We start from the raw sequence: 15,057 nt of genomic DNA, 5'->3' as shown, positions 1-15,057 counted from the left end.
ACGTGTGATTTTAATTTGATGACTAAATAAATCAAGAGTCAATTAATTAGTTATGGTTCATAAAGACAAATTTCAAGATAAGGAAGCGTTGCTTTTTTTAGGTGAACGTTCCCTTTTCATCAGTGACATGTTTAAAAATAAATAATAGTTTTTATTGTTTCTGCCTGTCCTTTTACCAATTGGTACTCCTGTGTGTGTCTGTGAGCACAGTCTATATATAAAGGGACAAGTCAGTAATGAATTCTGCATGTGTTTGAATTGCTAATGACATTTCGTTTTTCACAGCTTCATAGCTTGGTGCCAAACAGCCCTGTTTTGATTACATAACAAAAAAAACTGAAATTGACTTCTTGTTATTTCTTGTTTTCTCTCTACTTTTCTCCCTTTAATAATGTGGGTGTTTTGTTTTGTTTTTTAAAGAGCTATAGTGAGTATTTGTCACAAACACTGAATACAGTGAAATGCTCACTTACAAGCCCTAACAATGCAGTTAAGGGAGAGAAAAGTGTTAAAGTATTTACTAAAATAAGCTGAAGTAACATTTATTATATATTTTTTAATAGAAAAATAATTAAGTTGCAACAAAATAACACGAGGGAGGCTATATACAGGGGGTACCTGTATGAAGTACACATAATAGGACTGTTGGTTGTTTTTATTTTATTTTTAGAGAACATAATTTGCTCTAAATCAGCCATTGGAGATTGTGTAAGGTGTAACCTATAATGTACACTACAGTATGATTATTTGTGTTTTTATACAAAGTTTTGTGTAAAGTCCTGTGTGAGCTACTGTATGGTTCGAAACCCTTTGAATCATTTTAAAACGGATCCAAATGCATGGGGCTTTCCATTTCAGTTTGTTCCAATCCAGGCCATGTTGATTCTCTTTCATATAAATGTCTTGTTGCTATTGAAATGCTGAAGTCATGGTGGATAATAAGAGGAATGCCATTGACTGGTATGGATGGGTTTTGGCTTTGTATACACCCACCAATGATCTATTAAAACGGTGGTGTTCACATTTCCTGCCTGTTATATAGACCGTGATTCAATCTGGCAAATGGTGTATTTCAAATTTTTCGCTTTCAAAAGTGTATTAGATTTGCACAGCAGTTAGTCCAGTATGGAGGGAGAGTTAGGTATTCGGGTCTGTCTGATTTTTGTTAACTGAATGAATTCTCAGCCAGGTTTGCCATCAACTGAACAGGTTATGCCCATTTCTGAATCGAGTGTAAACTCCCCTCGGCCTCCTTCCAGGACATCCTGCTGTATCACACTCTTCAAAACGCTTTTTGGAAATGGCCAATCTGCAATTGATTGAATGGTGTTGGTGCCTTGGTGTTGGTGGACAGACATGTTACTAATATTGTAGGCCTATTGACAGTTTTCTGTAATCCCTTTTTATCAATCTCCGTATTATATTTAAGAATATATTATTTTTCAACAAATGGATGTTTTGGCTAGATATTCAAAAGGCTTCTCTGACTCCCATCACATTAAATGTCAGGCAGCCAGCCATTCTCTGTGGATGCATTGGTTTTGTGACTCTTAACTCCTATATAATCACATATTATGATTTTCCTTTATTCAAGTTTAGTAGGATAGCCTATGCTATATTCCTTTAGTGTATGATATAGGCCGATTTGCATTTCCATCAATTATTGGAAATAACACATGGAAATCATTCAATCTTTATTAACACGCCACATGCAGTAGGCTAGATGTTTAGAGAGTAGGTGTTATCATGAACCTGCTGTCCTCCAGTCTTCTCATACGTCTTTGTTGATCTGGTGTCTGCAGCATCACCACAGGCGCTCAATGCAACTGCCTGCTGCCTCAATATGGAAACTAATTTCCACTGAGGGAGAACAGACTAACATCAGCAAGATTGCAAAATGACTCCTTACCGTTTTTTCGTATGAAAAACATTTGATTCTTCCAACATGCAAAACGACACGGCGCAACTGGCAGACTGCGATGTGGGACACGATGCCAAAATCAGTCTTGCGGCACTCTATTCTCTCATGTGCCTGTTTGGGACCATTTTAAACCTTTTGGTTGTCTACCTGGTCGTGACATTTAAGAAACTTCGGACGGCTAGCAATGCGTTTATTGTGAACGGCTGTATAGCCGACCTGTTGGTGTGCGCATTTTGGATGCCGCACGAGGCGGTGGGAATTTATTCTGGAAGCCCTTTCCCGGCTGGGTACCAAGCCTTCAAAGATGCGCTCTTATTCCTCGGCATCACTGTCTCTCTTCTCTCCCATTCCCTGATCGCCGTCAACCGATACGTGTTGATTACCAAATCACCAGTGACCTATCTGTCCATCTACCAAAAAAGACGCACAGAATGGATGATAAGCGCTTCGTGGCTTTCGGCGCTGGGATTTATTTTACCCTGGATCACATCTTTACGGTACCCACAGGAAGGATGCTCATATCTCCCGGCTTCCGCAGCATCACTGCTCAAAGGAGGGAAGCCCATTTTCTCTGACCCATTTGCAGCTGGTACCCTGGCGTTGACTATTATTGGTCAGACAATGGTTGTTCTGTATTGCTATTTAAAAATCTTTCGAAGGGTGCAGATCAGTGTGAAGAGGGTCAGCATATTACATTTTCCTATAGTAAATAACCTTCCATATTCGTTCCCCAAAAAGGACAAACGTTTGGGGTTCTACGTGTTGGCAGTGTGTTTCATATTCATACTCACTACACAGCCTCTTTTCTGGGTGTTATCAATAGCACTTTTTACCACAGTGCCATTGGCACTAAGGACTTGTTCTTGGATGTTTTTCTGCACTCTCTTTGTTACAAACCCATTTCTCTACACTTGGAAGAACGAGGAGTTTAGAAAATCTTTCAGATCCGTGCTCAAGGGAGAATTTTGGAGAGGGTCTACAGTTGGGGTTGAGCCCATCACAATTAATACAATATCTCACCTTCTGCCGAGACAAAACAGTAGAAGGGCATTTTTGGCTGAGATAAATTGAACGGCATCTGAACTGCAATGACATTGGTCCCCTGTAAGCATACATCCCTACAGTGTTTTAGAAAGCTTACCTGGCAACTCAACTCAAAATGACGCTATTGGTTGCTCAGCGTTGTAAAATGTTAGTGATGCTGTTAAGGTATTATTATTATTAATATTATTATTATTATTATGTAGTGCCATTATGCAATAAATTGTAGTTCAACCAGAAGAACATTCAGCAAATGAATACATAGTTTGTAAAACATTGTGTATCAAATTCGTTTTTGTTTATTTTCATGTATTTTTCTATATACATTTTTTTATGGATCATGGTTGTAATAAGCCTTTATGCAAATTGTAAATCCACTTATGTGTTCATTTTAATAAAGCTGAAAATTAAAGTGCAAAAAACATTTTGTCACGTTTGGCTATTACACTTGACTCGGTGCAGTGTCCTTGTGTGTCCAGATGCACCTGAGGTCATCATCAGTGCTTTTTCATCTATGAGCAGCAGCGATGGCCATCCCCCCAATTTACCATCGATGGTGGGAGAAAAGGGAATCACTTGCCCCGGAATTGTCACCGACACAAAAATGGAACCGTCACAGGCTGGCTTCAATAGTTTTACCAGTGTGTGGCCAAGAACGTGTTGTCCGAATCAAGGAAGAGATGACACTGGAGGCACACCGTGACTGTACAACTACTTACTACTTTAATCAGTGCAAACATCCAGGGGTACAACATCGTTAAGCTTATGCATGCCTCATCTGATGATGGTATTGGAAATAATATCCCTAACGGTCGTTGAACGACTGCATCTTTTGATGAGTCATTTTACAATTTGCATTTTAAAATGATAACATTTTGACAGGTATATGCTTCCATATCACATGTTGTTTTTCACAGCCTGTTTATGCTCTTTGTAGACGGATCAGCGAACACGAGTATCCAGGCCTACCCGTTGCAAACCATTTCCTACAGGTTCAGCTGAACCTGACCTGCTTGTCGGACATGCACCCCAAAGCCAAGCAGTACACCTCTGTACCAGGATCCCAGATATGATACTACCCAAAGAGGCCATGATTACAAATAGCCACTTAATCATTGAGAACTTCCAAAAGCACCACAAAGGCATCTAAGTGTAGAGTGAGTCCCCATGGTGGGAATACAGAGGGAGCATTTTTTTAATGCCTCTGTACAAGGTACGGAGTAGTCACCAGTATATTGTCATAATGTATTTGCTGCCTTGCAAACCTGATGATTATAAGCTCATGTGTAGATTGTACACAGTGTACAAAACATTAGGAACACCTTTCTAATATCGAAATCTACCCCTTTTTGCTTGCAGAACAGACTCAATTCATTGTGGCATGGACTCTACAAGGTGTTGAAAGCGTTCCACAGGGATGCTGTCCCTTGTTTACTCCAATGCTTCCCACAGTTGTGTCAAGTTGGCTGGATGTGCTTTTGGTGGTAGACAATTCTTGATACACATGGGAAACTGTTGAGCGTGGAAAAACCCAACAGCATTGCAGTTCTTGACAGACTCAAACCAGTGCGCCCGGAACATACTACCATACCCCCATAAATCTTTTGTCTTGCCTGTTCACCCTCTGAATGGCACACACAAATAATCCATGTCCCAATTGTCTCCAGGCTTTAGAAACCTTCTTTAACCTGTCTCCCCCTTCATCTACACTGATTTGAAGTAGATTTAACAAGTGACGTCAATAAGGGATCATAGCTTTCACCTGGTCCGTCTGTCACAGAAAGAGCAGTGTAAATTCTAGACTGTTGTTATACACTTGTACAAGATATTGTTGGAGTAAAGCGCATTCATCCATCCATCCATCCCTCAGAAGAAAGCATCTCCCTTGGACTCTGCCGTAACCCAACCAAGTGGGAAATCCAAACTTGTTTTGTATACTCAATGTATTTTCAAACAGCAACTATCAGGAACAGTGGAGGCTCCTGAGAGGAGGAAGGGGAGGACCATCCTCAGTGAATTTCATAAAAATTGTGAAACTTTAAAAGTTATCCTTTTTAGATAAAACTATACTAAATATGTTCACATGTCAACAAATAATTTATTAAAACACAATTAATAAGGTCTATAGTAACCTCAGCAGCACTCTGTAGGTTAGCACCATGGTGTAGCTGGAGGACAGCTAGCTTCTGTCCTCTGGGTACATTGACTTCAATACAAAAACTAGGAAACAGTAATTATGACAATTTCCAGAGGTCGTCCTACAACCTATCAGAGCTCTTGCAGCATGAACTGACATTTGTCCACCCAATCAAAGGATCAGAGAATGAATCTAGTACTGAAAGCAGAAGCTACAGCTAGCTAGCACTGCAGTGCATAGAGTGTGGTGAGTAGTTGACTGAAAGAGAGAGAAAAAGAAAACCATTTTGAACATTAATTTCTTCCAAAATGTATAAAAGAAAGACAGAGAGCTAGCTATATTTGATTGTATTTTTGTGTTTAAACTCTCACTTAGCTAGCAAATGCAGCTAACTAGTTTAGCCTAGTCAAACACCCGGCTCAAACCGAGAGGGATGCTATGTTAGCTAGCTGGCTATGGCTATCCAACACAAGTCAAGGTAAGCTTTTGGTTTTATTAATTTATTGACACTAGGGCCCACCGGTATAACTGCTAAACTAATTTCTGACTGTACACTGGACTGCATGATTGTAGCAGGTTTACTAACACGTTCGTTTTAGTAGTTCTAGTTGACTATGACGTAGGCTGTGTGTAGCGGTTAGCGGTCATGATATGAAGGTTTGGCTTGAAGGTTTGGCTTGGAAAGTTTTTTTGGGCTGACGAGTTGTGGATCGAAGTCCGCAATCGAAGGGAAAACGTGAGAGGAGGAAAGCGCATAGATAGTTGCGAGAAGGAATTATATATAAAATATGCAAAGTGATCATGCTGTTTTTGTGGCTGCTATGAAAGTGAACTGTTGCGTGTGATCAGCTGTGTTTTCATTCCGACGATTCTGTTGGAAAACATTTCTTAAATTGAAGCAAACAATGAAGCGAGGATTAACATACCTGAATTTGTCAAATATAAACTCTTGTTTGCAACTGTTGGACTAATGATTACACCCTAGATCAGCTAGATGCAGGCAAGAGTGTGCAAGGCGCTATTGAATGTAACACGTTCACCTTCATTACTCAAAATTCTCTCAACATTTGCACCTACGTTGTAAACTTTCATTCATTGGCTAGGTTGTAGCAACCTCATGATGGGTACATGTAGCCTAAACCTATCGATGAAACATTGAGCTGGGTGAATGGAATATGAATGACAGTCATCCAATATGCTGTAATAGAAATATGGCCATGCTCATTAAAAAAATATATAATCCTCACTCATTTTAAAAGGCACCGATTGCCACTGATCAGGAAATAACACTGATCAAAGGTTGCCATTCTTTTACAGTGTTCGATTCATCAGCTGTACGATATGATATAAGCATTTGGAAAAACATAATTTTGCCTACAATGGTCAGCTATGCTTGTAATAAGCAATGTATATAGGCTAATACTGAAATATAATCCTAGTTATTTTACTACACAAAAGTATGTGGACACCCGTTTGTCGAAAATCTCATTCCAAAATCATGGGCATTAATATGAAGTTGGTCCCCCTTTGCTGCTATAACAGTCTCCACTCTTCTGGGAAGGCTTTCCACTAGATGTTGGAACATTGCTGCAGGGACTTGCTTCCGTTCAGCTCTGAGCATTGGTGAGGTCGGGCACTGATGTTGGGCGATTAGGCCAATCTCAACAAACAATTTCTGTATGGACCTCGCTTTGTGCACGGGAGCATTGTCATGCTGAAACAGGAAAGGGCCTTTCTCAAACTGTTGCCACAAAGTTGGAAGCACAGAATTGTCTAGGATGTCATTTTATGCTGTAGTGTTAAGATTTCCCTGCACTGGAATTAAGGAGCCGAGCCCAAATCATGAAAAAGACCCAGACCATTATTCCTCCTCCATTAAACTTTACAGTTGGCACTTTGCATTCGGCCAGGTAGCTGGCATCTACCAAACCCAGATTCGTCCGTTGGACTGCCAGATGGTGAAGCGTGATTCATCACTCCAGAGAACACGTTTCCACTGCTCCAGAGTTCAATGGCAGAGAGCTTTATACACCACTCCAGCCGACGCTTGGCGTTGCACATGGTGATCTTAGGCTTGTGTGCGGCTGCATGGCCATGGAAACCCATTTCATGAAGCTCCCGACGAACAGTTCTTGCACTGACTTCGCCTCAAGAGGCAATTTGGAACTCGGTAGTGAGTGTTGCAACCGAAGACAGACTATTTTTACGCACTTCAGCACTCGGCGGTACCATTCTGTGAGCTTACCACTTCGCGACTGAGCCGTTGTTGCTCCTAGATGTTTCCACTTCACAATAACAGCACTTACAGTTGAACAGTGCAGCAGAAATTTGATGAGCTGACATGTTGGAAAGGTGGCATCCTGTGACGGTGCCACGTTGAAAGACACTGAGCTCTTCAGTACGGTCCATTCTACTGCCAATGTTTATCTTTGAAGATTGCATGGCTGTGTGCTCGATTTTATACACCTGTCAGCAACGGGTGTGACTGAAATAGCTGAATCCACTAATTTGAAGGGGTGTTCACATACACTTGGCCGTGTAGTGTATATGGTTACCAACCACTGTGGGTGGAAGAGTGAGCCAGGAAGCAATTTGTTTGTTTAGTTGTTCTAAGAAACAATAGATATTGCAATGGTCTGCACGACTAAGGACTGAAGTTCTTTTCAGATGCCCAGCTTTATTAATTAAAGGAAATGTTTTTTTGGTCTGTATGGTATTGTCCATATTGATATTAGTGTCTAGTTTAATGATAACAAGCTGTTATGAAATAAATTACATATTTTTCATGAAATTAATGAACTGACTAAATGTAATGGTTATTACTGCTTGTTTTCAACAGAAGTAATTCAAACTCAGTCTACGACAACTTGTGCATGGGTTTTACTTTAATGCTCGTTCATATATTTTAAGTATGATAGGCGCCCCCCCCCTCCCCACCCAAACACACACTTCTTATATTTGTATATGTTTCAAAGCTGTCACGCCCTGGTCAAAGTATTTTGTGTTTATCTTTATGTATTTGGTCAGGCCAGGGTGTGGCATGGGGTTTTTGTAATTGTGGTGTGTTTGTCTTGGGGTTTTGGTGGTGGTATTGGGATTGTAGCTTAGTGGGTTGTCTAGCAAGGTCTATGGCTGTCTGGAGTGGTTCTCAATCAGAGGCAGGTGCTTATCGTTGTCTCTGATTGGGAACCATATTTAGGCAGCCATATTCTTTGAGTTTGTCGTGGGTGATTGTCCTTAGTGTCCTATGTGTACTCGTTGTTAGTTTGCACCAGATAGGCTGTTTCGGTTTCGTTTATTGTTTTTTGTAAGTTCGTGTTTCTTTGTTATATATTAAACATGGATCGCAATCGACACGCTGCAGTTTGGTCCGACTCTCCTTCATCACCACTAGAAAACCGTTACAGAATCACCCACCACCAACGGACCAAGCGGCGTGTCAACAGGCAGGAGCAGCCGAAAAAGGAGATGCTCACCAAGGATTTCTGGTCATGGGAGGAGATCTTCGACGGGAGAGGACCCTGGGCTAAACCAGGGGAGTGTAGCCGCCCAAAGGAGCAACAGGAGAAGAGGCAACAGAGGCAGCAGCAGCAGGAGCAGCAGCAGCTACAGTGGGAGAGGTTGCACCACCTGGAGTTATGGACATGGGAGGAGGAATTGGACGGTAAAGGACCCTGGAATGAGCCTGGAGATTATTGTCGCCCCAAAGCCGAGCTGGAGGCAGCAAAAGCAGAGAGGCGGCATTATGAGGAGCTAGCACGGCAGAGCGGATGGAAGCCCGAGAGTCAGCCCCAAAAATTTCTTGGGGGGCTTACAGGGAGTATGGCTATGCCAGGTAGGAGACCTGCGCAAACTCCCTGTGCTTACCGGGGGCTGGAGAGACCGGGCAGGCACCGTGTTATGCTGTGGAGCGCACGGTGTCTCCAGTGCGGGTGCACAGCCCGGTTCGGTATATTCCAGCTCCTCGTATCGGCCGGGCTAGAGTGGGCATCGAGCCAGGTAAGGTTGGGCAGGCTCGGTGCTCAAGAGCTCCAGTGCGCCTGCACGGTCCGGTCTATCCAGTACCACCTCCACACCCCAGCCCTCCGGTAGCAGCTCCCCGCACCAGGCTTCCTGTGCGTGTCCTCGATCCAGTACCACCAGTTCCAGCACCACGCACCAGGCCTTCAGTGTGCCTCGCCTGTTCAGCGCAGCCAGCGCTTTTCTCCTCTCCTGCGCTGCTGGAGTCTCCCGCCTGTTTAACGCAGCCAGAGCCTTCCTCCTCTACAGCGCTGCCGGAGCCTCCCGCCTGTTCAGCGCAGCCAGAGCCTTTCTCCTCTACAGCGCTGCCGGAGCCTCCCGCCTGTTTAGCGCAGCCAGAGCCTTTCTCCTCTCCTGCGCTGCCGGAGTCTCACGCCTATCTAGCGCTGTTAGAGCTTTCCTCATCTCCAGCGCTGCCGGAGTCTTCCGCCTGTTTAGCGCAGCCAGAGCCTTCCTCCGACACAGCGCTGCAGGAGTCTCCCGCCTGTTCAGCGCAGCCAGAGCTGCCAGTCTGCATGAAGCAGCCAGAGCTGTCAGTCTGCATGGAGCAGTCAGAGCTGTCAGTCTGCATGGAGCAGTCAGAGCTGTCAGTCTGCATGGAGCAGCCAGAGCTGTCAGTCTACATGAAGCAGCCCGAGCTGCCAGTCTGCATGAAGCAGCCAGTCTACATGGAGCAGCCAGAGCTGTCAGTCTACATGAAGCAGCCCGAGCTGCCAGTCTGCATGAAGCAGCCAGTCTACATGGAGCAGCCAGAGCTGTCAGTCCGCATGGAGCAGCCAGAGCTGTCAGTCCGCATGAAGCAGCCAGAGCTGTCAGTCTGCATGGAGCAGCCAGAGCTGTCAGTCCGCATGGAGCAGCCAGAGCTGTCAGTCTACATGAAGCAGCCCGAGCTGCCAGTCTGCATGAAGCAGCCAGTCTACATAGAGCAGCCAGAGCTGCCAGTCTGCATGAAGCAGCCAGAGCTGTCAGTCTGCATGGAGCAGTCAGAGCTGTCAGTCTGCATGGAGGAGCCAGAGCTGTCAGTCTACATGAAGCAGCCCGAGCTGCCAGTCTGCATGAAGCAGTCAGTCTACATGGAGCAGCCAGAGCTGTCAGTCCGCATGGAGCAGCCAGAGCTGTCAGTCTACATGAAGCAGCCCGAGCTGTCAGTCTGCATGAAGCAGCCAGTCTACATGGAGCAGCCAGAGCTGTCAGTCTGCATGAAGCAGCCAGAGCTGTCAGTCTGCATGGAGCAGAGCATGGAGCAGCCAGTCTGCATGGAGCAGCCAGTCTGCACGGAGCTGTCAGTCTGCACGGAGCTGTCAGTCTGCACGGAGCTGTCAGTCTGTAAGGAGCTGCCAGTCTGCAAGGAGCTGCCAGTCTGCAAGGAGCTGCCAGTCAGCACGGAGCCGCCAGAGCGGTCAGTCTGTAAGAAGCCGCCAGAGCTGTCAGCCTATATGGAGCAGCTAGTGCCGCCAGTCTGCCCAGCGCCGCCAGTGCCCCCAGTCTGCCCAGCATCGCCAGTCTGCCCAGCGCCATCAGTCTGCCCAGCATCGCCAGTCTGCCCAGCATCGCCAGTCTGCCCAGCATCACCAGTCTGCCCAGCATCGCCAGTCTGCCCAGCACCGCCAGTCTGCCCAGCGTCGTCAGTCTGCCCAGCGTCGTCAGTCTGCCCAGCACCGCCGGTCTGCCCAGCATCGCCAGTCTGCCAGACTCTTCCAGATCTGCCAGTCAGCCAGACTCTTCCAGATCTGCCAGTCAACCAGACTCTTCCAGATCTGCCAGTCAACCAGACTCTGCCAGATCTGCCAGTCAACCAGACTCTTCCAGATCTGCCAGTCAACCAGACTCTTCCAGATCTGCCAGTCAACCAGACTCTTCCAGATCTGCCAGTCAACCAGACTCTTCCAGATCTGCCAGTCAGCCAGGATCTGCCAGTCAGCCAGGATCTGCTGAAACCACCAGCCAGCCAGGAGCTGGTAGATCTATCTACCTGCCTGAGCTTCCTCTCACTCCTGAGCTTCCTCTCACTCCTGAGCTTCCTCTCACTCCTGAGCTTCCTCTCACTCCTGAGCTTCCTCTCACTCCTGAGCTTTCTCTCACTCCTGAGCTTTCTCTCACTCCTGAGCTTTCTCTCACTCCTGAGCTTTCTCTCACTCCTGAGCTTTCTCTCACTCCCGAGCTTTCTCTCACTCCCGAGCTTTCTCTCACTCCCGAGCTTCCCCTCAGTCCCGAGCTGCCTCGGTCCCGAGCTGTCCTTCAGTCCCGATCTGTTCCTCAGTCCAGTGGGGTTCTGGGTGAGGACTACTAGGCCATGGTCGGCGGCGAGGGTGGACTATCCAGGGACGAAGGGAGAGGGGACTAAGACATTAAAGGAGTGGGGTCCACGTCCCGCCGGAGCCGCCACCATGGACAGACGCCCACCCGGACCCTCCCTATTGTTTTGAGGTGCGTTCGGGAGTCCGCACCTTAGGGGGGTTCTGTCACGCCCTGGTCAAAGTATTTTGTGTTTATCTTTATGTATTTGGTCAGGCCAGGGTGTGGCATGGGGTTTTTGTAATTGTGGTGTGTTTGTCTTGGGGTTTTGGTGGTGGTATTGGGATTGTAGCTTAGTGGGTTGTCTAGCAAGGTCTATGGCTGTCTGGAGTGGTTCTCAATCAGAGGCAGGTGCTTATCGTTGTCTCTGATTGGGAACCATATTTAGGCAGCCATATTCTTTGAGTTTGTCGTGGGTGATTGTCCTTAGTGTCCTATGTGTACTCGTTGTTAGTTTGCACCAGATAGGCTGTTTCGGTTTCGTTTATTGTTTTTTGTAAGTTCGTGTTTCTTTGTTATATATTAAACATGGATCGCAATCGACACGCTGCAGTTTGGTCCGACTCTCCTTCATCACCACTAGAAAACCGTTACAAAAGCAAGACTATTATAGGCACATGGGTGTATGAAGAGTGATCCAGATGCACAAACTTTGAAGGAAGAGACTTTCTCAGAAGCAGGATATTCAAGGTGTCCTTTTCCTTTCAGTTGTTTCCTACCAAGTAGCAAGAGATCAAAGTGTCTTTTCTACCAGATGACCAACTGTACATTTAGCTGCCAGTGTTTTGTTATTTATACACAAAAATATAAACGCATCATGCAACAATTTCAAAGATTTTACTGAGTTACAGTTCATATAAACAAATCAGTCAATTGAAATAATACAGATATGCATCTGTTTGTCACAGATATCTTTTTTTTTAAATCAGAAAACCAGTCAGTATCTGGTGTGACCACCATTTGCCTCATGCAGCGTGACACAACTCCTTCTCATAGAGTTGATCAACCTGTTGATTTTTGCCTGTGGAATGTTGTCCCACTCCTCTTCAAAGGCTGTACGAAGTTGCTGGATATTGGCGGGAACTAGAACACGCTGTCGTACACGTCGATCCAGAGCATCCTAAGCTTGCTCAATGGGTGAGATGTCTGGTGAATATGCAGGCCATGGAAGAACTGGGACATTTTCAGGAATTGTGTGCAGATCTTTGCCACATGGGGCCATACATTATCATGCTGAAACATGAGGTGATGGCGGTGGATAAAGGGCACGACAATGGGCCTCAGGATCTCATCACGGTATCTCTGCACATTCAAATCACCCACCCATCTGCCATCTGCCCGATATCTAAAAATGGGACCGACAGAGAGGGCTGCCTCGCTTTTAGTTCTTAGGAAACTTTGCAGTATTTCGTTTTTTTATGTATTATTTCTTACATTGTTAGCCCAGAAAATTGTATGTGTTATTACATACAGCTGGGAAGAACTATTGGATATCAGAGCGGCGGTAACTCACCAGCACTACCAGTACTACCAGCATTATGACCAGGAATATGACTTTCCCGAAGCGGATCCTTTGTTCGCACCACTCGGGGCAATTGAACTGATTCCAGTTCAATTGCCGACCCAGAACAATGTTGGCGAAGGAGAGGTACTCGGAGCAGTCTTTTGGTCCGACTTAGGAGGCGCGCACACCACCCACCGCTTCCGAGTATCAGGGATTGTAACATGCTCTGTTTCACGGAAACACTGCTTTCTCAGGATATACTGTTGGAGTCTGTCCAGCCATCTGGATTCTCAGTTCATCACGCCGACAGGAATAAATATCTCTCCGGGAAGAGGGCGGGGGTGTATGTTTCATGATCAACGACTCATGGTGTAGTTGTGATAACATACAGGAACTCAAGTCCTTTTATTCACCCAACCTAGAATACCTCACAATCAAATGCCATCTGTATTATCTCCCAAGATAATTTTCTTTGGTTATAGTCTCTGCCGTGTATCCTCCCTTAAGCCGATAACACGACGGCCCTCAAGGAACTTTACTGGACTTTATGCAAACTGGAACCCACATATCCTGAGGCTGCATTTATTGTAGCTGGGGATTTTAACAAAGCATATTTGAGGAAAAGGCTGCCTAAATTCTATCAGCATATCAACTGTAGTACTCGCGCTGCTAAAACACTCGACCACTGTTACTCCAACTTCCAGGATGCATACAAGGCCCTCCCCCGTCCTCCTTTTGGCAAATCTGACAACTCCATTTTGCTCCTCCCTTCCTATAGTTAGAAACTCAAACAGGAAGTACCCGTGCTAAGAACTATTCAACGCTGGTTTGACCAAACGGAATCCACGCTTCAAGATGGTTTGATCACGTGGATATGTTCCAGGTAGCTTCTGAAAATAGTATTGATGTAAACACTGAGATGGTGAGTGAGTTTATCAGGAAGTGTATAGGAGATGTTGTACACACAGTGACTTAAAACCTACCCTAACCAGAAACCGTGGATAGATGGTAGCATTTGCGCAAAACTGAATGCGCAAACCACCGCATTTAACCATGGCAAGGTGACTGGGAATATGGCAGAATACAAAAAGAGTAGTAATTCCCTCCGCAAGGCAAACAAACAGGCAAAACGTCAGTATAGAGACAAAGTGGAGTCGCAATTCCATGGCTCAGACATTTATTTTATTTATTTATTTTATTTTATTTCACCTTTATTTAACCAGGTAGGCTAGTTGAGAACAAGTTCTCATTTGCAACTGCGACCTGGCCAAGATAAAGCATAGCAGTGTGAACAGACAACACAGAGTTACACACGGAGTAAACAATAAACAAGTCAATAACATAGTAGGGGGAAAAAAATCATCTATATACATTGTGTGCAAAAGGCAGAAGGGTCTACAGACAATCACAGACTACAAAAGGACCGACGTCTTGCTTCCGGACAAGCTAAACACGTTCCTTGCCAGGGCATTTGAGGATAGTTACAGTGCCACCGACGTGGCCCACTACCAAGAACAGTGGGCTCTCCTTTTCCGTGGCCGACGTGAGTAAGACATTTAAACGTGTCAACCCACGCAAGGCTACTGGCCCAGGTGGTATCCCTAGCCGTGTCCTCAGAGCATGTACAGACCAGCTGGCTGGTGTGTTTACTGACATATTCAATCTCTCCCTATCCCAGTCTGTTCTCCCCACATGCTTCAAGATGGCCACCATTGTTCCTGTACCCAAGAATGCAAAGGTAACTGAATTAAATGACTATCTTCCCGTAGCACTCACTTCTGTCATCATGAAGTGCTTTGAGAGACTAGTAAAGGATCATATTACCTACACCCTACCTGCCACCCTAGACCCACTTCAATTTGCCTACCGCCTCAACAGGTCCACAGACAATGCAATCGCCAGCACACTGCCCTATCCCATCTGGACAAGAGAAATACCTATGTAAGAATGCTGTTCATTGACGAAAGCTCAGCATTCAACACCATAGTACCCTCCATGCTCATCATTAAGCTTGAGGCCCTGGATCTGAACCCCACCCTGTGCAATTGGTACTTGGACTTCCTGACGGGCCGCCATCAGGTGGTGAAGGTAGGAAACAACACCTCCACTTAGCTGATCCTCAACACTGGGGCCCCACAA

At 45.4% G+C, this 15,057-nt stretch overlaps 1 protein-coding gene across 1 annotated transcript; it reads left to right on the top strand.

Moving 5' to 3' along the window:
* The first annotated feature begins 668 nt into the window (after positions 1-668).
* LOC112250702 (probable G-protein coupled receptor 88) lies at positions 669-3,369 on the top strand. Its single transcript, XM_024421065.2, has one exon. The coding sequence runs from the start codon at positions 1,946-1,948 to the stop codon at positions 2,990-2,992; it is 1,047 nt and encodes a 348-aa protein (XP_024276833.1). The 5' UTR covers positions 669-1,945; the 3' UTR covers positions 2,993-3,369.
* Positions 3,370-15,057: the final 11,688 nt, after the last annotated feature.

The sequence above is a fragment of the Oncorhynchus tshawytscha genome, linkage group LG05 (assembly GCF_018296145.1).
Source record: "Oncorhynchus tshawytscha isolate Ot180627B linkage group LG05, Otsh_v2.0, whole genome shotgun sequence".
NCBI lineage: Eukaryota > Metazoa > Chordata > Actinopteri > Salmoniformes > Salmonidae > Oncorhynchus > Oncorhynchus tshawytscha.
Note: the sequence above shows the minus strand (reverse complement) of the source record. Positions and strands in the feature narration are given on the sequence as shown.

What these genes read in the sequence shown, in the direction of transcription:
- LOC112250702 (XM_024421065.2), top strand. Translation starts at nt 1,946, where the DNA reads ATGCAAAACGACACGGCGCAACTGGCAGACTGCGATGTGGGACACGAT.